Source organism: Nyctibius grandis, chromosome 10, assembly GCF_013368605.1.
Source record: "Nyctibius grandis isolate bNycGra1 chromosome 10, bNycGra1.pri, whole genome shotgun sequence".
NCBI classification, from domain to species: domain Eukaryota; kingdom Metazoa; phylum Chordata; class Aves; order Nyctibiiformes; family Nyctibiidae; genus Nyctibius; species Nyctibius grandis.
In genome coordinates, this window is record NC_090667.1 from 34,362,733 (window position 1) to 34,388,218 (window position 25,486).

Here is a 25,486-nt window from a genome sequence, read left to right on the forward strand (position 1 = left end):
ATGAAAGGGCGCGCGTCGGGCGGCGCGCCCCGGGCGAGCGGCGGGCGCGGGACGGAGCGGAGCGGCGGAGCGGCGCGGAGCGCGGAAGGTGGGTTCGCGGAGCCGGACCGAGCGAGGCGGGGGCCCCCCGGGGTGCCTTGTCCCCCTCCCTGGGAGCCCCTCGCCCGGTCGGGGCTCTGCGCGGTGCCGGGGCGCGGCTGCGGGTTCGGGAAACCGCGCTGGGCTGCGCGCAGCGGAGGGACGGGCGCGCAGCGGCGAGTCGCGGGCGGCGGCGGGGCTGCGAATCTCCGGTTTTCCCCTTTTTCCCCCCAATATCCCCTCGCCTCCTGCCCCTGGCAGCCTGCGCTGTGCGTGCGCGGGTGTTGCGCTAGCGCGGGGGGTGCTGAGCCCCCGCCCGGCTCCTCACGGCGCAGGTCGCTCCCGGGTCTGTATTTTCTGTATTTTCTGTATTTTCTGTATTTTCTGTATTTTCTGTATTTTCTGTATTTTCTGTATTTTCTGTATTTTCTGTATTTTTGTGACCCGATTAAAAACTCGCTGCAGTCCTGGGGCAAAACTCCCCCAGCGACTGGTGCTACACTGGGTTTGAGTAAGAAACAAGCAGCCTGTGCAAAGAGGAGTGTCACAGAGCATGGATATTACGTGAGTTATTAAATACTCGGGGTTAAGAGCAATCTCTGAAGTACTTAAATTTTTCCTACATCTCACCAGGGCAAACGTAGCCGTGCGTTGTGGGTGTGTGCTGGGGCTGCCCAGACGCAGTGCCCAGCGATGCGCCTGGGTTTGTTCTTATTTCTGTACAAGAAAATCTCCCCCAACAAAGCTTGTGCTGGAAAAGCAGCTGTTGGTGTCTGAATTAGCTGGTGTAGGACTGACCACTGCTGCTCTGAGCTTGTGTCCTGGGCGGGGGGAGCTGCTTGTCTCCTTTTAGACCCTCGGGAGGGGGTTCGCTGCTGTCAGCTTGCCTTCCCCAGGACACCCCAGAGCTCTGCCACGGTGCCTTTGGATGAGCAAAAGAACCAGAATAACCGAGTGCCCTCTCGGCATGGCGTTGAGCTGAGTGGAAGGGATTTTAATCACTAAATAAGAACGGTGTGGAATGGGTTATCAGGGAGCAGCTGCTCTCCCGACCTTCCTTGCTGTACCTTTGTCACTGCATAATTAGGAGATGAGTTAAACACCTAATGTCGGCACTCCTCGGTTTCCACGTCGTTGTAATCCCATCTCTTGATGCCAGATGGCCCCGACCGGGCAGTGCCAAGTGCTGTGCCCTGGGACTGGCCTCTGTGAGGCTGCCAGGGCACAGGGCACCTCAACCTTCTCGAGGGCGATGGCACCCTTTGCCATGAAGTTCTGTGAGAAGTCTCTTGCCACTGCTGTCCTTGGAGATCCCTCCCTGGCTGCCAGGAGGGAAGGTCAGCCCATCTGCTATTGAGGTGCAGCTCCCCCTGTCCCATTAGGCTTGAACTGTGCCACTACTGGATCCCAGGGAAGACTATTCGCTGGGTTTTGTGCAAAACTGGATGCTCCATTCGGGTTGCCCTGGGCAAATGTTGGTGATGGCAGCAGGACTTGCTGTCTGCGTTGCGGCTGGGGCTGTGCTCATGCTCCTGCTCTGCCTGTGTCCTGCCTGGAGCACCTGATGCTTTTGAGGAGGGATTGAGGGATTCCTCCTTCCCTCCTCCTTCCAGCTCTGCCCACCTTCCCTGTCCCTGCTGACCCTGTCGGTGCCCACTGGTGAGGGCGGGCTCCCCCAGTGCGGCACCGTGGGGTCACCATGTCCTCGCAGGGGTGGCCAGGGCTTGGCGAGGACCTGCCGGGAAGGTCTCCTCTGGTGTGACATCCCCAGAGACTCAGAGCAATGTGTCCTCTGCCAGCGGGCCCCTGTTGCTGATAACCCTTGGGCATGTCCGTAGGGTCCTGGGTGCCCCAGCCTCTGTGGGAGGGCACCTTTGCATGCAACTGGGGGCCCTCGGGAGGTTCTTACCAGGCACCAGGTGGAGATTGATCCCCCAGGAGTGAAAACTGGCCCCTTTTTCATGGGTGACTGCAGCTGTGGGTTGTGTGCTGTTGGCTGGGCTGTGGCCAAGCTGGTTTTGTCGCACAGCAGCTCAGCTCCTGCCTTGTCTGGGGGGCCTGAGCGGGTGCAGCCCCTGCCAGCAGCCCCGGGCTGGGTCCCTTGGGGAGGGAGCAGAGAAGCAGGGCTAGGCATGGGCAGCAGGGGAGGCTGAGCGAGTCTGGGCTGTGGAGCAGAAATCCACCCCAGCAAAGCCATCTCTGCACCAGAGCCATGTCCCAGGAGCCCCTCGAGCATCATCCGCAGGGGATGGAGCAGAGAGGCTGCCCAGCAGGACACCCCCTGCACGGGGTGGGGGGATGCCCTGGCTCTGCCTAATCCTTCTCAGGAGCTGCCTGTCTCCTGAACTGGAACCGGGCTTGGTGGGGTGCAAAAGGAAAAGTGCAAAAGGGATATGAAATGACATAATAAAAACAAGGAAAAAAATACAGACCCAGGATTGCTGCCTGAATAATATATGTCCAAAGACAAATGGGTGTCTTCATGGCAGACGGCTGTTTAATTCCCTAAATCACGAGAAGGGCACTTTCTCTGGGCATGGGGTGGAAGGCTGTCAAGTTTTAATTTGGCTTGGCAGCGTCGCAGGACCAGTTTGAGCAAGTCGGGGAAGGCAAGTCTGGAACTCATTAGGGCCTGTTGCAAGGCCCTGAAAATCTGATTTTCAGTCGCTGTTGGGTTTAATTATTGTTGATGTCTTGCCTAGCGCATTATAGGATTCTTTCTGAGGAAATTAAACCAGCGTGAGCGGGACGGCGTTCTGCTTGGCAAGTGGGTTGTTTAGATTAAATCCTAAATGGAGAGTTAAAACTCGGAGCGAAGATAAAGCGTGGTGGCTGGCATCTCGGGCGTTACTGGAGCCGGTTCAGCTGGACCGGGCGGGCAGTGGGGTTTGTGTACTGTTCTCGCTGCATTCGGTCCATTTTTGTCGGGAGAAGAAAACAACCCACTAAGCTAAAAGCACTGTGCAAAGCCAAGGTAAAGTTTACTTAGTTAACACAAATGTTGGTTCTTTAACTTTTTCTCTCTTCAGCTCTTTAGCAGGGGTTTTGCAGACAGGCTGCAGGACAGGAGGAAGCGTTGCTGCTCTGTGCTGACCCGGCCCCGTGTACATGGGGGTCTGGGGGTGTTGAGGACAGGCAGGAGCCTCCCTTCTCCATCAGCGATGCTGCTGGGCACGAAGGCTCCTCTGCACACGTGTGTAGGTGTGCGTGGGAATGCTGTTGAGGACTGGGAGCTTGCCCTTTGTGAAGTCCAGCGATTTGGAGCCTCTTAGAAAACTTGAGGAGTGTATTGGAGACTTTTTTTCATTCATTTTTTCATAAGCTGCATCCCTTGGCTGGGGTGTGCAGGGTCCTGGGGCTGGACCCCCGGCTGTGTTTTCCCCGCGGTGCATCGGGGGGGGAGGACACAGCTCCCAAATGACGGGGTTATGCCCAGAAGGCTTCTGCAGGACGCATCTGTGAGGTCACTACTGTGTCCAACAGCCCTTCAAGGGGTTTGGTCGCTGTGGTGGTGACAGGTTGCACGTGGCTGGTGGCCTGGGGAGATGGGTGCGTCACCCTGTTTGAGAGCTGGTTTGTACCTGCAGGACTGAAAGCCCTGCTCCAGGACCAGCGTCCTCACCTGGAGCCCGAGGGAGGAAGAGCTGCTGCAGCTGTCACGGGAAACAGATGTTGGTCTGAATGCAGAAACCTGCTTAGCTCTGAACGAGCATTTATAGTTAGAAATCATAAAGCAGCACATGGGTTAAAGAGCTTGTTTTGGGACTTGGACTCAGAGCTGAGCTGAGTCCCATAAAATACAATTTACAGGTTACAAAACCCCTCTCGTCCTGCAGGGAGGCAGCGTCTGGAGGGTTTGTTTAGGCTGAGGTCCTTTTTCCCTTTTTAAAAAGGAAATATTGTATTTCAGCCATTCAGGAAGAGAGGTGTTCAGATGTCCTCGCTTGAAGCTATTGCTCCATTTAAAGATGGGGCTCAGAGGAGGGGGAAGATTCAGGGCAGCTGTTTGCAGTTTTCGGAAGAGCAAGAGTTCCCTGCTGCTGGTTACCAGCCTGATCCACCAAACTCCTGTACTAATGTTAGATTTCTTCTGCTCCTGTGAATCGATCAGAGGGGCAAGGGACAGGAAAGCCTCTTCTGCCGTGTCCCGAGGGGTGGGTGATCCCAGTGAATTAAAACAGGCACTGGGGATGGGAGTGTGTGCTGGATGGCTCGCTTGGGTGTCAAATGGTGCAAATAAAAATCCCAGGGAGATGGGGGAGGATGGCTGAGTAGTAGGAAGTAAGGAAAACAAAGGGTTTTCTCTGCTAGTACATAACTGTGGGTGCTGTTAGCTGGAGCTCTGACACACAAAAATACACTTTTCTAGGAAAGTGACTGTTGCTTGTGCCTGCAGTGTTAAAGGCTTGGACAAGAGAAGCACTGAAGCAGCTGGGTAGCTGTTGTGTACAAACTGCTGTGCAAATATTATTGATTTCTAGTGCAGTTGAACATGGAACTTTTAAATGCTGGGGGTTTATTGCCTCCCCTACCCAGGCAAGGGGCTAAAGTCTGCCAGGATTAGGTTTTACATAGTCTGTGGCAAATTATTCCAGATAGTGTTTCATTGGGAAGGAACCTGTCATAGAAAGAAAAATCTACTGTCGCCTTATCAGAGGAACTGAGGAAAGCAAATTTACCCAAGAGCGTTGTGGCTGGTTGCCCATGCCCTACTGGTATTTGAGGTGGCACAGCCCTTCAGCTTCTGCGTTAGGGCTCAGGGCGTCACCAGCTACAAAGTGAACTCGGACTCATTTACTTGCTCTTTCCAAAGACCTGGAAACGTGTCACTCAAAAGCACCCCACCTTATTTTCCCTCTGTGTAAGGGGGTAACTTGTGTCAAGATTATAAAGCTCCAGTGGAAGAAGAATATCCCCTGTGTTGCTATCACATGTGCTGCCATGTCTGCTTGGGCTACCAAAGAGCATCCGTGATGCCAGCTGCAACGGGGAGGCTGCAGGACAGCCACCCACCTCCTGCCACCATGTCTTAACCAAGAGCATCAGGACACAGTAACAGAGCAGTGTTTCTCCTCGTTTGAAGTACCTGTCCCAGCCCTGGACACTGAGGATGGGAACACAGACCTACAGTGCCAGAGGCTGGTGGGACAGCTTCTGGGTAGCTGTCAGAGGGCTGCACCTTTCCTCTTAAACACCTCATGCCAAAGCCATTTTTGTGCATTCTTGCACAGCTGGGTGGGCCTTTGAGATGTTGGAGGGGTTTGTGGTAGTGGGCAGATCCTGTGGAGGGCTTGGAGCTGATCCAGGGAGGGTGCAGAGCAGGAAGGACGGGGTGAAGGAGAGGGGTGGGTGGCCCAGGTGTGCCTCTGCCCTTTGTCCGCTCTGCTGTGAAATGCCTTTGGGCACGTCCTCAGCTTTGTGTCTGGATCTCCTCAGTGGTAAAATACAAATATTGAGCTGAGAAGATAGTTCGGAGGACTAAATCAGGGGTCTTGTACAGAAATTTGATGGCAGCAGCTCCTGAAGTGCAGCATGTCAGTGTACTGAGGGACCTCCGTTCCTGGTGGTAGTTCAGCACCTTCTGCACGTGCTGGAGGTGGGAAGGACGAAGCTGGCTGAAGGTAATTGATAATTACCATAAGACACTAGCCTGGGCATTCTGGAACTCAGCACTGCTGCTGCTTAATTAAATTTGGGTGGGTTCTTCCCATTCCATACACCTACTCACTGGCTTGGTTTGCTTTTATAATTAAGACCAAGGGTCTGAAGCAGTGTCTTGCTTATGGAAAAATCTATTCATCTTATTTTTCAGAGTTTGCCCTTCTCTTATCATTAATTCACACGTTGTTAGTGGAGAAAGGAATGCTGCCAACTATGTGCTCTTGGAACAGTGAGGTTCTCGCAGAGGCTCTGGTTCTGTTGAATCTCTCTCATCCTGTAGGCTGAGATCTGGCAGCTCCATTGAAATCGTTTTCTCAGATATCTGTGCCTTCCCCTGGTCTTTATGTTGCTAGAATAAAAGCAGCAAACTTCTTACTCTGCAAAGTGTAACATCAATAAGTGCTTCCAGTGTTCCAGATTATACCAACTCTTTCATTGGTGACTTAAATCCTATAGAGAGAATTTGAGATGAAAGACAGTCCTTTGGAAGTGGTTTGTTTTTTTCTTTCCCCCCCTGTGAGTGTGGTAATTTGGATAACTGCTGGCTCAGAATCTGGCAGGGAAACAAATTGCTTTCAGGTCATGATTACAATAGATGCTTTCTGTCTATGAAAATAAGAAAACAAACGAAAACAATCCTTTGCTGTTCTCAGTCAAAATTACAGTAGCAAGTGTGACACAATTAATGCATGTCTAAAAGTAGCTGTTTGCCCTTGTACAAGCTTATTCCACTTGCAGACACTGCCACGGAGCCCTTCTGAAGAGCTGTTTGGCACTCCGAGGTCAGCCCTCCTGCCTGGACATCAGGTATGGTCAAGGAGGAGGCTTTGCCATCAGCAGGAGGGGAAAAAAAACTAGTGTGATACCCAAGGTGTGAAACTGCTGGGCAAGGTCTCTGGTCCAGGAGCGGCAGTTCCGCGGTGGCTCCTCCGCTGTGGTGTCCTTAGTGCTGACCCTGACGAAGTGGAAAGAAAAATGCAACCAAAGAGGCTTTTTGTCTGGACTGAGCCTGGCTTTATTCCTGCTTTTAACTAAAACACAGCCCCTTGGATGTGTTAATGTTTTGCTGTTGGCCTTGGCTGGTTTTTCTCCTGCAGCCCGTGTAAATACTCCTCAGCTTTGACTTATGGTGCCCCGAGCTCACAGCGTTCCCCTCGCTGTGATACAGATACCTCTTCTGAACACTTACACCCTCCAGCTACTGGAAACATGTAAGGAAGTTTGAGTTAGCTCCCTATTATTATGCAAGCTTAACTCTATTACAGATAATGACAGCGAATTAATTGCTCTCTGTCCATACCCCTGAACTCCTCAACAATTGTACTGAGGAAGCTGGTCCCACCCATGTGAATATCCTGTGACTTTTCCCTCTTTCTTTGTTCAAGGGACTTTCACACAGTTAGAGCTGCTGATCTCCAGAATTGGTTGCAGCTGGAGGAACCCCACCCAAGCGTTCATGTGGTCCCTGAGCTTCCCTTCAGCTCTCCTCTGGCTGTGGTTTGCTGGGGTAGGGTATCAAACACCGACACTGCGTGAGGGCCTTCCAGGAGAGGTGAAACCAGGCCCTCGGCTCTGAAGTGCTGTTGTGAACTTGTAGTAACTTTTTGGAAACCAGCTTTTCCTCTTCCCTTCCTAAAAAGGAGGAGAAAACATACTTGAGGTAGTTACGTGTCTCCATCGCTGTTTTTAGGCTCCAAATAAGGTGTTGTGCAATAAGTGCTTTCAGGATCCAGAAAGCTCTGTGGAAGCAGGAGGGCCTGGCGGGGCCCTTCTGGAGCAGCCGCAGCCGGTCCCAAAAGCCCCTTGGGAGGCTGAGGGCGGTGGGTGACTGGCACAGCAGTGCCAGGGAGGAGTGATGCTCCCATGGGGTCACCCTCAGCCCCCTCGGGACCCTGCCCTGATGGTACCTGTGCTCGCTGCTGGCACTGAGCAAGCAGAGTCCTGCCTCATGTCCCATCGCTGTGCGTGAAGCTAACTAACTCTTGCACAAGGGTGTACGTTCTTGGAAGCTTGGTGGGTCTTCAGCAGTCTGATTAGTAACCACGTTAGCCAAATTTGCCAAAACTGAACCTTGTTCCAGGCCTGAGTTCCTCTGAGGATGCAAATCCAGATCAATTAGTCAGCTGGGCTCCTGACCCTGCAGGTCCGCTCCCCCTGAGCACTGGTGTGGTGGCCAGTGCTGCTGCTGACCAGAGGGACATCCTGTCCTGTCCTCTCCTCTCCTGGCTGAAGCTGCCCTACGTTTTCATGTGTATGTGCTGCTAATGGTGAAACCATCCTGCTAGGAGGTCCCTTGGCCTTTCAGGGTATTTGTTTCCCATCTGCAGGACTATTAGAAACTCTTTTTGTGATTAGACCAAGGTCCCTGTGGATATGCAGGAGGAAAGAACTGAAGGTCTTCCAAGGGAGTATGGTCTAAGCATCCCTGCTCAGATAAGGATCTCCTTACTTCAGTTATCATCCTTTTGTTACAGGGACTGATTTAGCAGCTGGAGCTGGCTCCGCTTCCCTATTTCCACCTTGTTTGTCACTTAACCAAGCCCGTGCTGTGGTCTCATGACATGTAGCATGCTTCTGCTGGAGGTCAAAACTAATTTATTAAGTCTGGCTTGACCCTGTGCCTTGTGCACAGCTGGAGAGAGATGGTGTAGGGAGCAGTCTCATAGCAAAAGAAAAGGAAGAAAACTGAGCAAGGCAAGTGCCAGGCTCATGACTGCATTTCCCTTATGCAGCGTCAGCGAAGGTGGGTGCCTCTGGCTGGGGGTCCCAGGCTGCAGGCGGTGGAGCAGCCCCCTCAGGCCCATGCTTGGCTGCAGTAGCTATTGGTCTGCTCTTACTGGGCTTGGTTCCCCTCATGTAGAAAACTCCCTGAGGTCCTTGGAGGAAAGCAGGATATTGCTGTGGGTTCTGGTGGCACTCGGAGGGTTAATCTGTGTGTTACAGATGTTCAGTGGGGCTTCAGGGGTCTGCAAGGACCTGAGGTAAACCAGCCTCTCTGCAAAGGCAGCTCTTAGGGGAGGGTGTTAGCTTTCCCTTACAGGCCACCTTGTAAGCTCTGTGAAAATTTTATACTAATGTTAGACTTCTTTTACTCAGTACTCCATAAAACAGTGGGGTTCCTCATGGAGTGAGTGTCCCAGGAGCAGGGTGCTGGAGCCACTCCAGATTTCTGTGGCTGTACAAAGCAGAGATGCTAAATACATCCCAAGGCACCTTTTCCTTCCTGCACAGTACATCAGGTTTGAGTTCAGCCCATTTGTGGTCTAGAAGTTTGGCCTCTCTGCCTGGAGCATTAGTCTAGTTGTTTCTAGAGGAGCCTTCACTGGGAAACGCTTACCAAAGTTTAGTCTGAAGTATTCTCCTTGTGGATGTACTAAATCTCTGGCACTGAACTGGTGGTGAGGAGAGTGGCAAGAAGCTTCCACTTGGAAGGATTTTCAAGTCATGTGGATGCAAAAAGTGTTTTCTCCATGTGCCATTGAGGACAGTCCCCTCGCAACAAACTCAATTGTCAAACTGGCTTCGGTGGGCCGTTTGGCAAAGGATCGTTGGCCAAGGTGTGCTAGACTGGTCAGAGGGTGATGGTACACCAGAAGAACCTTCTGGAGTCTCAGCTGAGCTGTGAATGGAGCAGACTGTTGGAGCTGGACCCTGACCTCATAACTTCTAACTGGGGGTCCATCTCACCAGACCTGCCTTGGAAGCTCAGTGCTCCTTTCCAAAGGAGTCCTTAAACTCTAAACCAAGATGGAGCCATGTTTGGGTGTTTTTCCTTGTCACTTGTCATTATAGAATCATAGAAGTGTTTTGGTTGGAAAGGACCTTTAAGATCATCGAGTCCAACCATTAACCCAGCACTGCCAAGTCCACCACTAACCCATGTCCCTAATAGGCTCTCTGTTTTCCAGCCATTGAGTGAACTTACCAGTGTCTAGGATGGCCCTGCCTTTGGCCAGTATAATAGTGAACCGTGGTGTTACTGGTGTATTCCTGAGATTGTTCAGAGATGTGTTTGTGGGTAGAATGGCCTCAATTTCCTATCATTTCACTACCTAAGAATTTCCTCTGCTCCGACTTGCTTTCTCTCCTTTAATAGCAAGAATGCTCTAAGACACTCAAAGCCAAAACAGAAATCTTAAAATGCGTTGTATATCTAGTCAGGGTGAGCAGAACGTGTTTTTCTTCCAAGCAGTTTGTTGACACAGGCTTTTTTTTAAAGGCTTTACAAATGCCTTCAACCTCTTTTATCTTAAACTTTAGTCTCTCCTTGTTTAACAGTGATATTACCAAATGGGCTTGGACATAGGTGGAGTCTAAGTTGGTGAGCATTTGTTTCACATTATCTTACTGGGTTTGGGTTTTTTGCAGTGTCTTGTGTCTCTTTTTTTAAAATAAATCTCCTTTTATGCATATTTGAGGAGCTGGAGCAGAGCTGTGAGGAGAAGCTCCATATCTGGGCAGGAAGTCCTGCTGACCAGGCAGCCCAAGAAGCAGGCAGCAGCGCCTGTTATGTTTGGCCCCTGCACAGAGATGGAAATGAGAGTGGCTCAAACCTCCCTCCGCTGCTGAGGGAGCGAGGAGTAGTGCTGGCCTCCAAACAGAGATGTGGCCGTGCTTTGGGTCATCGTGAGGAGATGCTGCCCAAGGGCTCTGAGCTTGCAGGGGAAGGCGATGCAGCGGTCGGTGGCCAGGTCACAAAGGTGTGTGGGCTGGTCCTGGCTGGAGCAGGGCACAAACGGGAGGGCCAGTGACTAGGGCTCCTGTGCATGGCTGAAGCTGTATGTGGCCAAAGATCAGGGCTAGGACCTGCTTAGTTTCATCTTAAGGAAACGGATGATCAGCTTTTGTATAACCCAAAGGCAGGGATCGCCTGTGGATGCCAGCGGGTTTGTTCTTCAAACGAAGCAGTAACGGCAGTTGAAGATAAGAGCTGAGTTTGCCATATTAAACGTGACCCATGTCACTGTGTTTGGGCTGAGATGTGTAACTGGTGAGACACCAGTAGCAGTCCCAAGGCAAGGTATGAGGATGTTCTGGAGAGTGCTGAGTCAGCAGGTAACTTCCATGGGGTTCAGGTTGAGTGAAGAGCAGTTAACCTCAGTTAACCTGGGGCCTGGGACATGAAGCAGAAGTCTATTTGGGCAAGTAGAATGAATTACCAAGTTGAAAAAATTACCAAGAAAGGGTCTTGTTAACATTGAAGCAATAAAGTGAAATGCTGGGTCACACATCAGTGTGGAGGTCACAGGCTGGTGGCCACCTCCAGATGACCGTGGATCCCTGCACTGGCACTTGGACTCTGAAGGGTCAGGTTGTCTTACGGGGGGTTCACATACTGGTTCTTGCTCCTGACAATGCTTTTCCCTTTGCTTTCCCCCTCGTATGTAATGAAACCTCTCCAAATGAGTTTATTTAATCCAGATGTTTGTATTTTAAATAAACAACCATTCATAGTCCCTTGCCTGTACTCAGCTTCTGTCTGACTCATTAAGATCAGAGTCAGTAAAAAACCCCATCAGTTAGCACACAGTCCCACAACTGGCAAGGCTGTTCGTGGTCTGGGCTGGGAACTTAAATGTCTTTATCTGTTCTGGAGCGCTGGCATGGAGCTGAAGAATCAAAAATGTCTTATTTTTCGGGATATTAGAGGCAGGGAGGAGCGTGTGTGTGCATGCTAAGACCATTTTTAAGATGTATTTTTATGAATTCCCAGGGTGAGAGGCCTTTTCACTGGCTTCAGAATATCTGGAAAGGCTGCAGGTGAAAACTGAGGGGGAAGCTGGAGGTGAAGGCTGAGGCACAAATGAAGTAGCAGTCCTTCGGGCAGAGCGAGCTGAGATGGGCTGTTTCGTACCCTTTGGGCTGTGCCTCTCCGGGATGAGCAGCCTTGTGTGGGGACTTGATAGTTCCACACAAAAAAAACTGTGTAAAGACTTGTGGTCTGCCTTAAAATTGGGAAACCAGCACCAAGGAGGTCCAAGCCACAGTAAAGTGAGTTTAGCAATGGGTCATGGCAATCACAGAATCAATGAGGTTGGAAGAGCCCTCTGGGATCATCGAGTCCAACCATTGCCCTGACACCACCATGGCAACTAGACCAGGGCACTAAGTGCCATGGCCAGTCTTTTCTTAAACCCCTCCAGAGATGGTGACTCCACCACCTCCCTGGGCAGCCCCTTCCAATGGCTAATGACCCTTGCTGAGAAGAAATGCTTCCTAATGTCCAACCTGAACCTCCCCTGGTGAAGCTTGAGGCTATGCCCCTCCATGTTTCGCTGCATGGAATTTCTGACTTGCACAGATTCATATGCAATATATAAGCTGAATCAAAATAATCTTTTAATGAGACCTGAGGCCTCTGTGCCTGAGATTAAGGTGGCTGCCCAGTGTGTGTGTTTGCTGTGCCATCCCACTACACCCTTCCAGACGTGCCATCCTTCCAAGCATCCCTGCATAACCTCGCAGCAGGGACAGTGGTCAGATGGCATTTGGGAGGTTTGAGGCTTCACACGACATAAGGCATGGCTGAAGAAATCAAGATCTGAAGGACAAAACACAGTATTAGCACTCTGCTCTCGGGTAATCTTTGAGGGTAAAGCCTTGCCAACCCCGGTGTCCCGTTCCTTTGCAGATGTCGGTGAGCCAGCCGCAGTCGGGAAGAGGAACACCTTGTCTGCGCTGCAGAGGGACGTGCTCAGGCTTCGAGCCACATTCCTGGAGGTAACGTCTTGGCCTTGATGGGCCCTGACCCAACATTGTCCCTTTGGCCCTGTCGGCATTCAGACTCCGGTGATTTTGAGTGTAAATAACTGCTGAGCACTGGAGGGGTGTTGGGGGGGGGTGCGGAGGGGACATGCGGTCTGGGTGGGAAGCTGCTCATGCTCCCTACTCTCCATCATTCCCTCACTGGCCCTGCTCTTGTTTTTTTTTGGTTAAAAATCTCATCCACAAATGCTTAAACCAAGCTGGGGCTCTCGTGCAGTGGGATTTTTTCCGCTCTTGCTAACATTGCCTGCTCCCTGGGAGCTGAGACTATCTCTGCTAGGCTGGGCACCGGTCTTGGCAGCGAGCTGTGGCTTGGGGAGAGGAGAAAGCCAGGGGAGAGATGGCCCAGCCTGCAGAAGGGTCTTACCTGCCAGGGGACCATCCCCGGCACAGCCCTGCATGGCGGTGCTGGTCAGTGGGACGTCGGGAGCGGGGCACGGTGCTGAACCTGCTGGTGGGGTGAGGGAAAGCCCTTGGCAAGGGCTTAGTGCCACGTCCCCCTCGGCAGCACCACGGTGGCTGTTGCTGCTGGCTGTGTCTGGAGCATCCTGATGGCTGAAATACTGGGCTTAGTGCCAAAATGTCTTGTTATTTAATACTTTATTTTCAGTTTTTCCTCTTAAAAACACTAATTTAGGTAAACAGCCACCAATATCAGTAGCTGGTGGGAGCCAAGCAGTACTGGGTGTTTGGCTCTGGGCAGGGGCAGTGGCTGCTGCAAACAAAGGGAGCTTTGAGATGGAAGGGAGCTATCCAGATGTCATTAATTAAAAAAGAATTGGTGCCCTCTGAGGCTGCCTTGCGAAACACTGGGCTGTTCTGTGAGCCTGCAGAGCTCCTGTTTGCTGTGGGGGTGCAGCTGGGTCCTGTTGCAGGAGGGTGCGGGGGTGCTGGCTGCTGCTGGTGTGCTGTGGTGGGGGTGTGCAGTTGTGTCCTGCTGCCCTGAATTCCTGACTCCAACACCTCAGCTGGGTGGAAATCCAAACTTTAGAGCACTCGTTTGGCTGAATCACTATTTTTTTTTAATTGACTCGGTTAAAGGCTGGTTGGAACCACACTTATTCCAGGATCCTGCTGAAATACTTGGGGTTGCATCACCGTTGCGTCTGCAGAGTTGGGGTTGCATCTGCTCTTAGCACTTGATGGAAAAGCTGGCCAGCGGAGAGAGGCCTTATGGACTTACCTTCACGCTTTATAGCTATTATAATTTAAATTATAGATACTTAATTATCAATTCCTCTGTTAGCAGTCACCTTTTTTAATGGCATGTAAAGCTTCCTGAGAGGCGAGGCTGGCGCTGGGCTGGTGGAGACTGGTGAGGGTGGGAGATTTAGAGATGCTCGAAGGGGTTTTCAAGCAGGCAGGTGGGAAGCAGCAGTCTGTCAGTGCTGCTGCGGCTGCTCTGGCTTGGGGACAGCACTTGGGGAGTTGCAGCTTTCTGCTCCATGCCACTGCCAATCCCACTGGGATGAATTGTGCTGAATTCCCCCACATGGCTCAGGGCACAGGAGCCTTTTGTCGTATGCCGTAATGTCTCTTCTGCCAAGCAACCAGCGATAGGACAAGAGGACACAGCCTCAAGCTTTGCCAGGGGAGGTCCAGGTTGGACATCAGGAAGCATTTCTTCTCAGCAAGGGTCATTAGCCATTGGAAGGGGCTGCCCAGGGAGGTGGTGGAGTCACCATCTCTGGAGGGGTTTAAGAAAAGCCTGGACATGGCACTTAGTGCCCTGGTCTAGTTGCCATGGTGGTGTCAGGGCAATGGTTGGACTCAGTGATCCCAGAGGGCTCTTCCAACCTCCTTGATTCTGTGATTCCATCTGTGTTTAACCTTTGGAAGAGGCTGATGCTCCGTGGCTGAGCCATCACGTGCCCCCGTGGCCCAGCTCACATCGAAAGGATGATCTCGCTTGTCACCCGCAGGAAAATCTGCAAGTCATGCAAATGCAGCCAGGAGGATCACAGCCTGAGCTCGGACGTGGAGGACGACCGGAAGATCGGGAGCCTGCTGTCGGACTCCAAGTACGCCACGCTCACCGCCCGCGTGAAGGGGGGTGATGGCGTTCGCATCTACAAGAGGAACCGCATGATCATCACCAACCCCATCGTCTCTCGGAAAGACCCCACCTTCGACACCATCACGTACGAGTGGGCTCCCCCGGGGCTCACCCAGAAGCTGGTAAGGAGATCCAGGGCGTGCTGGGCTGGTAGTTCTCTCTTAGTGGAGAGCACAATGTGGCTTGGAATAAAGTTATTGGGGAAAAATAGTAGAATATATGGCTTGCCTCACAGAGCAGAAATATGTACATAATGCTTTGTATTTTGGAACACTGCGTAAATAACCAGAGTGGGTAGGAGGGGGAAATGGATTGCCTTTGGGGTTTTATAGGCTTGCTTACATTTCTAGGAGAAGTCTTAATGGGTTTTACAACTAGAAACTCGCTACTTTAGTAAAGCTCATGTCCAATAAAAACATTGCTGAGGAGAGATCCCATCTCCTCTGTCCTGCCAATTGTGCAACGCCCGTGCAGCCCACGCAGGCGTTTGCACGCTCCAAAACCCCAGGCTGGGTGTGGGAGCGATTCCTGCTGCCCTTCTCGGGGCGTCTGGGCTGGGATTTGATCCTCTCCCTGAACACCCCTGGGAGGGCACCAAGCAGGCAGGAAGCTGTGTGAGCCGTGGGACACGCACAAGGACAATGAGTTGACTCCAGGGATCTGTCTCCATGGTCCCAAGCCATGTTGCTTTAGAAGGAGGCTTCTGGGAGAGGCAGTGGAGACCAACTATTTGGGTGGTTTATGTGGGCAGGAGGAGTTGCCGTGGGCTTCGCCATCCCTGTTGGAGAGGGAGGTCCTGCCTTGCTGGTGGAGTCGGGGTCTCTTGTAAATCTGGGTGTGAGCCTGTCCTGAGAGCAGCCAGCGCAGGTGGAGGGAGCTAGTGGGGACACTGCCCGTAGCCTGGAGGGGTTTTCAGGAAATTATGCTTCAGTCTGTCTCAAAAGCAGAGAAATTAAATCAATGTGGAAAGAAGTAATGCTGGTTCTGAATCCAGCACTGTGTTTATAAATTATTCTGTTATGGAAATGGGCTTTAATGATAACTGCCTGAGGAGCCCTCCCAGCTTCAGCACTGCGCCTGGGATGGTTTTTCTTACAGCTAAACATAGTCTGGTCCAAATAAAAAAATATTTCTATTCAGGTTTTGTAGAGAACTCGGGGTAAAAAGGGGAGATGGGGAACGTGGTGCCATGCCAAGGGCTGGATGTGGAAACAAGCCCCCAGCCCCACCTCCCCTCCTGCACCCTCTCTCCGTCCATGTGAGCTGTGTGGGAACGCAAGGAAGGGGTTTTCGGTGTGTGGAAGCGTTAGCCAGAGCAGTTCTGGAGGGAAAGTGGTTTTTAACTGTGGTGTGGTACTAAAAACATTATATATTATGCTGTCATTAGCGGACAGCTTTTGTTCCTCAAATTAAAGAAATTGTTTAAAGCTGCTGAAAATTGCAACCAGATTTCTTAAAGAATAGCTGGGAAAACAAATGTGAAATTGCAGCTGCAGACCGAGAGGCAAACTGATTATTTCTTCTTAAACCTTGGTTGCCCTCGCCCCCTTGGACGGGCTGACTGGGGTGGCACTGGGGATGTCTGTGGTGCCAGTTAGTGCCTGACTCGCTCCAGCAATTTCCTTCTGAAGGCAGGCTGGAAACCTGGGGTGGTTTTTAATATTGTTATCCTGAAGTGGAGGGTCCAATAATAGGAGGAAGTTCAGAGCGTGTTTTCATTAAGCTGTGCCTGGAGAAGTTATGAAGCTGATACTCGGGGTCCTTGGGGAAAGTGAAAAGAGCAGGTCATAAAATATCTCCAAAATCCAGTAAACAGTGAAAACTTAAAATGCTCTTCCTCAAAATTATCTGTGCTAAGCAACATAGGGAAGCATTTGACCATAATACACGGGAGCAGCAGAAGAAACAACTTTTTATTATCCTTCATTTCAGCTTTGAGTCTCAGGTTGAATTTTTTTCCCTGTGCTATTCTCTGGACACATCTTATGGCATCTGCAGTTGTAACTCTTGCCCTGCAATGCTGCTGCCTGGCTGAAGGTAGCTGAGGTGGAAGCTCACTTTGAAGTTTTTAGACATGATGAGTTGTTCAGTGTTGCACAAATGTTTCTGCATTTAAAAGGCTGTGCTGAGCTGGACCATGTACAGTAAAGAGTTAATCGCTTCTCTACTTTTTTAAAATCCAGTTTTCAAATGCTGACCAAGTAAGAAACAAATCTAATGCAGCTGGATGCTGGTCTTTAAAAGGGAGTGGCAGGGAGCCAACTGGCTGCCCCTTAGCTCTTCACACTACAATAGGAAAAATGCCTTGAGTGGGAAACTCCCTTCCCCTGAGCAGCGGGCCAGCAGAAGTTAACTGTGCAGACCCCACCAATGCTAATTCAGCCTGGGACAGGCCTCTCAAGATCATGGTTTGCTCTGCTTTTAAGGTACTGGCTAGGGACTGAGTAGGAGGCTTTATTTTGGGTCATTTCTTGGCATTTGCTTTCCCTGTTGCAGGGCTTCAGTGACCAAACACCTTTACTCCAAAACCAATCGTCAGGTAGAGTTGGTGGCTGTCAGAGTTACACACAGACTCCACTGCTGTCTGGCTGCTTTTTCCTGTATTAAGATTTTTTTTTTTAATTGATAAAAGGGGATCTTTGTGTACTATGCTGCATGCAGCCTATGGGGTGCTCTTGGTTCAGCCTCTGCCCTGCTCCCCAGAGCTCTCCCTGTCCTGCCACAAGGCAGTGGGGAGCTGGCTGGTCTTGGGTTTTGATATTTATGGGTTTCTGGTCTTTTCAGCAGTCGTCTTGTCAAATTACCTGCAATAATGGTGGGCTAATGCCAGCGAGAGAGGCTGTGTAGGGATCTGGGTGCAAACTAGAAAGTCTTTGCTGCTTTGTGTTCCTGGGAACTTTGTTTTTTTTAAAAAAAAACAAAACCAAAAACCACCCAACCTGGTTTTGGAGGATGAAATTACTAACAATAGGCTGGCTGCTCCTTGCATCTGAGTAAGTTCAGCCTTTTATTTCTAGAGTGGAGGTTGGAACAACTCAAAGGGAGAAGGGAGGGGAAGGGGCATGTTTTGTGCCGCCGCTCTAACGCGAGCGGAGTGTCTGTTTGCAAAGCACCAGCGCACAGAAAGCTGGTGCCACCCTGCTTGGGGTAACGGGGGTGTCTGTCTGTCCCAGGCCATGCAGTACATGGAGCTGATCCCCAAGGAGATGCAGCCGGTGGCCGGGACAGACGGGGCGTGCTACCGCCGGCGGCAGCTGATGCGGCAGCTCCCGCTGTACGACCAGGACCCGTCGCAGTGCCGCGGCCTCGCCGAGGGCGAGCTGAAGCTCATGGAAGACTTCGTGAAGAAGTACAAGGCCGAGGCGCTGGGCGTCGGGGAGGTGGCTCTGCCGGGCCAGGGCGGCGCTGGGAAGGAGGAGGGGAAGCCCCAGGACAAGAGCATCGCTGCCGGCAAACCCCCCGAGAGCACCAACGGGGCCCTGGAGCGCGCGCCCGCGGCAGGGCACCACGTGAGTGCTGGGATGGGTGGTGGGACGGGCTGGGGGTGGTCCTGGCTCTGCTCTGGGCCTGGGGAGCTCTGAGGGGACAGGGTCAGCCTCAACGAGAGGGGGACAGACTGCTGGGCAGACCCTGGTGGGACCCCTCATGCCCTTCTGTCAAGTGCAGGGGTCCGCATAATGGGTGAGGAGGGGTGGGCTGTCTCCTCTCCATCTCCCTCCCTCCACAGCAAAAGCTGTGCTGAACCACCCAGGGAAGTGAATTAGGAGTTGGTGATTTCAACTTTGGGTTCTCAGCAGCTCTGAAAGGTTGGGCATGACATGTCCCTGGATGGCTGCGCATCAGGCAGGTCCTCAAGATCAGAAACTGTGTCACTGGGAGCTGGGGAGTGTTTCCAGCTAAGCTTCCAGCCCAGCGCGAGTGGGACAACCACGAGTGGCAGGAGGTGGTGGCTCAGTCTAATTAATGCAAAGCTGTGAACACACAGATAGTGCTCCAGGGCTGTAATCACTCAGGGGCACGTTGAACAGACCAGGCACGTCTCTGGGCATAAAAATACATTTCCACAGGGAAATCACTGAGATTCCCTAACACCCTTTTAGATTTATATGTCTGGAGTGGCTGTTGTGGTTGCTGAACAAATGCATATCATAAAATACGGTGAGTGAAAATATTTTGTACTGGTGCTTGTGAGGGTGACTTGCAGCAGAGGATTTAAAGCTGGGGGAAAAAAGTGGTGTCTGAGTGTTTTTAGGGCAAGATTTTTCTAGCCATTACTGCACTGAGATTGTAACATGTTAAGAGCAGTTTTCATTTTCATTCCATATTGGGTAATATCTCCCCTCCACTATGGCCTTTTTTATTAACGTGCATCTGACTTTGAGTCTAGTGATACAGTGAAAGTTTTTCACTATTGCAACAAAATACTGAATTGGACAAAGAATTTTAAGCTAAAAAAATATAGCCAAAAAAGGAACGTTTCCATTAAACCCATTAATAAAAGTCATCCTAGCAGTGAGGGTTTATTTAGACTGCGAGTTTGTCCTTCCAAATAAATACATAACTGTGATGTTATTCTCCATAGTTTAAAGCATCATTTTTCTAGAGACACTTGCTGAAAAATGGAACTGCTTCAAAATGATTTCCTCGGGTGTTTGTGTGGTCCCTGTGCTAAGGTTGGGAGACCTCTTATGGCACATTCAGGCCAGCTCAGTTGAAACTGGTGTGTAAAGGAAAACATACAGGGCTGGTGTAAATCACTGAGAGGCATCTGGGCTCACACAGCTCATTGAACTTGGCTGCAGAGAGGGGCCCCATCACTGTAATAAGTCTGTCCTAGGAGCTGAATATTCTCCACCGAGCATAAAATCATCTTTAACTCCCTCAGGACTGGGAAGTGTCCTGGTTTTATAAGCCACTGTGTTGGAATCAAACTAAATCCTGAAGCAGTTGATCAAAATTAGCCATTGTCCCAAAAAGCTTGGGGCCAGCAGTGTAGTGAGAGCTCAGGGGAAGCCTTGTGGTGCCCAGGGAGCTCCTTCCGTGGGAGCTGTCATCGCAAAACAGCAGCCAGTGGAGAGAGCAAGCTTGGAAAAGCTTAGGAGAAAGGGACACTTTCTTGGCCAACACCTCTGGTAACTGCTAATAAAGTCTTCGCTCCTCTCCCAATGCGATGGAGATGTAAAATGAGTACAAAGCTGTAATCCCATCTTAAATTTGAAGAGCCACTCTATTTAGTGTGTAAGTGGCAGGGGGATGTAAGTTATATGATGTTAGGAAAAGCCCTGTGAATAACTGCCATAGAAAGAAACAGCAAAGTCAGTTGTTTTTTCAACAGTTCTTATTGGCAAGAAACTTGAGCTGGGAGTTGGAAAGCTGCTGTGTTTGTTCTCACTGTTAGATGCTGCAAGATAAGCAGGGCTGGGAGGGACGGGGCTGGCGGCTGCCCTGGGGGTGACAGCGTGGAGGCAGCGGCAGGGTGGAGCTCTCTGGTGCCCAGAGTCACCCAAATCTGGTGCCATAGGGAGGTACCGGGGTGTAGGGGAAAAATACAGCTGTGGTCCCCTGTGATGGGTGCAGAATTCATTGGCCCCTTTCAGGTCCACAGGAGAGCCAAGCCAGGAGACGCTTTGTCTGCTCTTGCACCGCCTTCGCCTGTCGTAGGGATTTGCTGGTGAAGCAGGAGATGCCCGTGAGCGTGGTGGGACCTCCTCAAGGACCTACCTTGAGGTGTGCTCAAGGATCCACGGTGTGCTGGAAGTGCTTGTAAAGACACAGAAAGCCTGCTTGGTGTGTGTGGGAGGACCTGCAGCCTTCTGCTGTGAGGGCAGAAAGGGGTTTAGGAAAGCTCTCTAGATGCAGAGAACAGTCTTAGCACTTATGCCATGGACTAGCAAAAGGGGCTGGATGTGGTGGGGAACTGTGGTTTGACGCCTGCAGAGCTCAGAGCCCCTCTCCCCAGCTCTGCTGGAAGGGACTCCAGCTGCTACTGAAGAGTGTTTCTTTTTGGGAGTGACAAAGCACAGACTCAGCAGCTATTATAGCCTGACCTGGACTATCTGGGCTTAAATGGGAACTTAAACAACAGCCCCTCAGCTGTCGGCTTCACAGAGGACAGCTTTAAAGCTTGCTCTTAACTGATCGCAGGATTGCTCTGCAGGCACAGATGAAGAGTAAACCCAATTGGTCTTGGGTGTAATATGCATAGATGCTAATTAATCTTCAGATTAGCCAAATCTAATTCTGTCTCTTTGGACTGTTACGAGTTGGAAGCACTGTGCTGAAATCTGTGGAGTGACATCTCTCTCATGCATAGATGTGTGTATTAAAAAGCAGTGAGGAAAGACTGAACTCCTGATCTCTGTGCAAAATATCATCTTGGATGTGCTGCCCTTCTGACTCTCTCAGAGAACCTTTGGATTTCGGTGAAGGTTGGGTTTAGCCTGGGGGGCCCCCAAAGGCCAGACTCGTAGCTGATGGTGGGTAGTGCCTTTCTTACCTGCCCAAGGATCTGGCTGGAAGAACCCAATTCCAGGTGAGGGCTGGCAAATATTTATTTATAATGACTTTTAATTATGTTATGACTTGACACTCTGTCCATATGTAAAACTAATCCAAATGTTTGCACAGGATCTGGGGCAATGGAGATGTTGGTTCTGGTGGCCATGGGTGCCCTGGGACGCTCTCCGTGCTGTCTGAGTCCTGCTGCACAACTGAGGTGTTTTTCCCATCACTTTTTAGCTGCAACTGTTGCTGTTCCTTCAGTTGAGCTCTGCCTTGCTCTTCCCCCTCCCTGCACTATTTCTGTGCCCTCATTTCAAACCGCTCTGTTCGCTGTCCCTTCCAAGCTGCTACAGCTGTAAAATGTGCCTTTGGTGCTCACAAGTTCCCCTTCACAGGACAAGAGCTCAAACAAAACCACCCTAAGCCACACAATGGTCCTGGAATTAAATGTTTTATTCCCACTGCCCTCCTCGGTGCTGTGGGATGTCGAGCAGGAGCGCAGTCGGTCCTTCAGGCTGGTTGGAAGTGGGACACGTTGAGGCTGTGCTCAGGGATTGTGTGTGTTCTGCTTTGCTGATTCTTACCAGCTGCACAGTTAAGAGTGATGCGTTGAAAGACGCCCTGAATCAGCGTGTCTGGGAAGGAGACGTCCATCCTGCGCGCTGAACATCACTGCTTTGCCCCCACGCTCACCCACTGCCTCTCTGTTGCAGCGCTGCGAGACCTGCAAGCAGGCGGTGCCGGGGGACTGCCCGGTGGTGTACGCCGACAGGGCCGGCTACTCCCGGCAGTGGCACCCGGCGTGCTTCGTGTGCTGCCGCTGCGCCGAGCCCCTCGTCGACCTCATCTACTTCTGGAAGAGCGGGGCCGCCTGGTGCGGGCGCCACTACTGCGAGAGCCTCCGGCCCCGCTGCGCCGGCTGCGACGAGGTAGGGACGGCCGGCGTCCCTCTGCCCGGCGCTGGGGGCTGCCACGGGCTACTTTGGGGCTGCCCCGGCGTGCATCTTCACGTCCCGGGGTGCCCTGGGCGAGCAGCATCCTCCTGGTGCTGGGCACCAGGGCTGGGGGTGCCTGAGGAAAATGGGGTCAAGCAGCGTGATGTTAATGACAGTCTCGGCTAGCTACGCTGTGTCTACCTCGGAGCAACAATCCAGCTCTAGTTACATTTAAGACCTCATGGTTTTATAGGGCTAATTGCAGCCTGTGGCTTTGGCTGAATTGCTCAGGAGCAGCCCTGTGCCAGGCTGGCCTCCACGGGCTCGGTGGGAGGCGTGGGGCTGGTTCCCCCTGCCGCGCTCCGGCGTGGCGAGATGGGGGAAATAAGCAGTTGTCTGTCTGTCCTGCAGATCATCTTCTCGGAGGACTACCAGCAGGCAGAAGGGATGGCCTGGCACAAGAAGCACTTTGCGTGCCTGGAGTGCGAGACGCTGCTGACGGGCAAGCCCTTCGCCCTGGACAACGCCAGCCTCCTGTGCACGACCTGCAGCAAAAGCAAGCGCCTGTGAGCGGGGAGCAGCGCGGGGGCTCCCGAGGTCCCCCCAGGACTGGGGTCATTTCATAAGTACACGAGAAGGGGAAGGTTAAAAAAAAAATAGAGCCTGGCTATTCACTTGCAAGCAACTCAGTGCCCTGTTGCATCCAATACCGCCCGTGGGGGAACATCTCCTGGGGGGAAGCGAAGGAGATCTGTCTGCCTGCGGGTGGGAGGTGCCTGGTGTATCTGACCAGGAGGGGCTGGAAAGGAGGTTCTGTCTTGTGCTGGTTTTTATAAAGTCTCTCCAAGCTGCTTATGACTAAGATCCTGCAATAGTCTTTTGGAAATTACACATCTCAAAAGTAACTTTCTGCATACTAAACCTACGGGCATGGTCAAAAACAAGGGTGGTTTGTATTTTTTGAAATCCATACTGGAAGTTTACACTAACAGGCTGCTGACAACTGTACTAAAGCAATGGGTGTGAAGGGTTTGATTAACCCGGGTGGTTACAAGTGATATGAAATTGCAGCAACATGTAGCTGTAGCTTTCTCCTCCTAAGAGTACAATGGTGTAAAAATAACGAGTTGGCACACAGGGCGATTGGTTTAGCCCTGGTGACAGGGGAGGGTTCAGGTCCCACCACACTGCTGGACGTTGGTGAGCAGCTAAAGGATGGGCCTGTATTTCGGCTGGGTTTGACCAGGAATGTTATGGCAAACAGCTTTCCAGCCTAAGCTGTCTGGGGGGGTTTGTGTCTGAGATGCTGCAGGGCCAGTTTTTCCCTGTGATACACCACTGACTCCTCCAAGAACCGGGGAGCCGAACCTGCCGGCAGCACCTTCACCCCAGGCTCTGCCCTGCTCCCTGTCCTCCAGCTCCCCCATCCCCAGGGAAGGTCCCATCGCCTCTGGGGTGTGACAGGGGTGACACCGTCCCAGGATCCGGCACTGAGGCTCTGCGGATGGTGTTTGTTCCCTAAGTCATGCGACGCTTCTGGTAGTCACTGAAAATATGGGATAGTCCAGGCTGGCAGGTGTCTGTGTGCTCAGTCTTTTTTTCTTATATTAAATGTCTACATTATTTGCCAGAGAACTGGAATATTTTTTTGCAGAGGTGAGTGTGCACAGAGCTCACAATCACTAGCTTTTCTTTCTGCCATGGAAGACGCTGGTTTCTCGTTCAAGCATGCTCCCTGCTGTGGGTGTTTGCTTGCTTATGATAAAGTAACTTGCAAATGAGAGCTGGGGGAACCTGTACCCGCTGCAGGGTTAGAGCGTGTGAGCTGGGGCAGAGCAGGAGCAGCCCGAGGTGCAGCGACAGCTGGAGGACCCCTCATCCATCCCGGGTTGGTCAGGGGATGCGCTGAGCAGGGGGACATGTAGACCTGAACTTGTGCTGGGAATAACAACGCTCCCTTGGATCAGCCTTGGCTACAGGCACTTTGCTTACAAGTAAAGTGGGAATGAAAAATAAAGCCCAGTGCTTAGCTTTATTGCCTCTTCTTCATTTTCTTACAAGGGAATTGAAAATTTTTTTTTAAAGACACATTGTTGTTCTAAACCCTGTGATGTTAAGGCAGCCAAAAGTGTGTATGCTCAGTGTAAGCAGTGGTAGGAGTAGCATGAATCACCTGTGAGATGCTATTTCAGCACGAACATTAACATCTGCTCAGCATTCCCTGATGGAAAGCCACTGCCCGTGTGTGCACACAGCTGGTTTCCTCTGTGATCTGTGTGTGAGGAGGGGGCACAGCCACTACACGGGTGTCTGGAAGAAAATTAAATGCAAAAAAAAAAAAAATCAAAAAAGATACCACTGTATCATGTTCTGGTTTGGGTTTTGATTGTGTGATCTGTAAATGGTAATTCTTCTCTGAAGTCCCTGCTTCACGCTCGCTGCAGGCTTCTTGGGCTGCTGGCATCCTCTCGAGCCTATCAGGCTTGTAAAATAGGGTCTGCTAAAAAAATTCACTGCAATTAAACAGCTTAACCAAATCCTGTGCCACTCAAGTGCCAGGAGCAAAAGCGTGAAATTGGTGCACCTAACAGCTCAAAACATATGTGAGCCTTTAGTTTTGATATTAAAATTGAAATTCAGCATAAGCATGAAAAGATGCTCACCCCAAGCGAAGAAGTTATGCTGTGCTGTGCTCTGGTTTATCAGGTAGAGCGAAGGAGGCTGCTGCAGCTGCCTCTGGTGGGCCATGAGCTCTGATTTTTGGGGAAGTTAAACTCACCGGGCTGTGCTGGCCTGACTAACAGCCATCAGGGAGTGATGTAGGAGGGGTCTAGCCAGAATAAAATGGGAGGTGTTCCACGGTGTACAACAGGGCCAGGCTCTGGGCAAAGACTGGGGTGTGACCATTGAAAAGCACCTTGTACCACGGCTGTGCCCAGCCCATCGTTCCCAATAAAAGCTCCTGTACAAAGCCTGTCTGTGCGTGACCTTCAGCTGGTACCGGCTGCCGTGGGAGCCCTGGTGAGGGGGTCAGTGCACAGCTCCGGCCCTGGGCTGGAGCCCGCGGTCTGGCACACGCTGGCAGCCGAGGGATGAGGCTCTGGACCCGGCTGGGGCACGAGAGGCTGTGCTGGGTGTGGGGGATCCTTCAGCTGCTCCCCCAACTGCAGACCCAGCTGGGAGGGAGGGCAGAGCCCGTCTGCAGAGAGAAAAATAACCATTGGCTGGGGAGAAACCACATCTCAGCTGAAGTTTTTCAAAGCTTAACTGATCTGAACCTACAAATATTTGCAGTGCTGTCTTATTTGCGGTCCCTTTTTTTTTTTTTTTAATAAATACTTGAGGAAGAAGAAGGGACCGTCTGTGTGTGGTTTGGGAGGGTCTCGCCAGCAGAAAGGCAGAGGCTGTTTAAGGACAGCGGCTCCGTTCGGGTCACCTTCCTCCTCCCAGGTTTCCCGTGGCATCCCCCATCGCTGTGGGGTCGTCCCCA

The 25,486-nt window shown here is 51.6% G+C and overlaps 1 protein-coding gene across 1 annotated transcript; it reads left to right on the forward strand.

Annotated features, from left to right (window-relative positions):
* Nucleotides 1–41: 41 nt before the first annotated feature.
* LMCD1 (LIM and cysteine rich domains 1) lies at nt 42–24,970 on the forward strand. Its single transcript, XM_068409191.1, has 6 exons — nt 42–88; nt 12,371–12,459; nt 14,427–14,682; nt 17,734–18,069; nt 21,775–21,990; nt 22,408–24,970. Exons 2-6 carry the CDS (start codon nt 12,371–12,373, stop codon nt 22,564–22,566), a joined length of 1,056 nt encoding a protein of 351 aa, XP_068265292.1. The 5' UTR covers nt 42–88; the 3' UTR covers nt 22,567–24,970.
* The last annotated feature ends 516 nt before the right edge of the window (nt 24,971–25,486 follow it).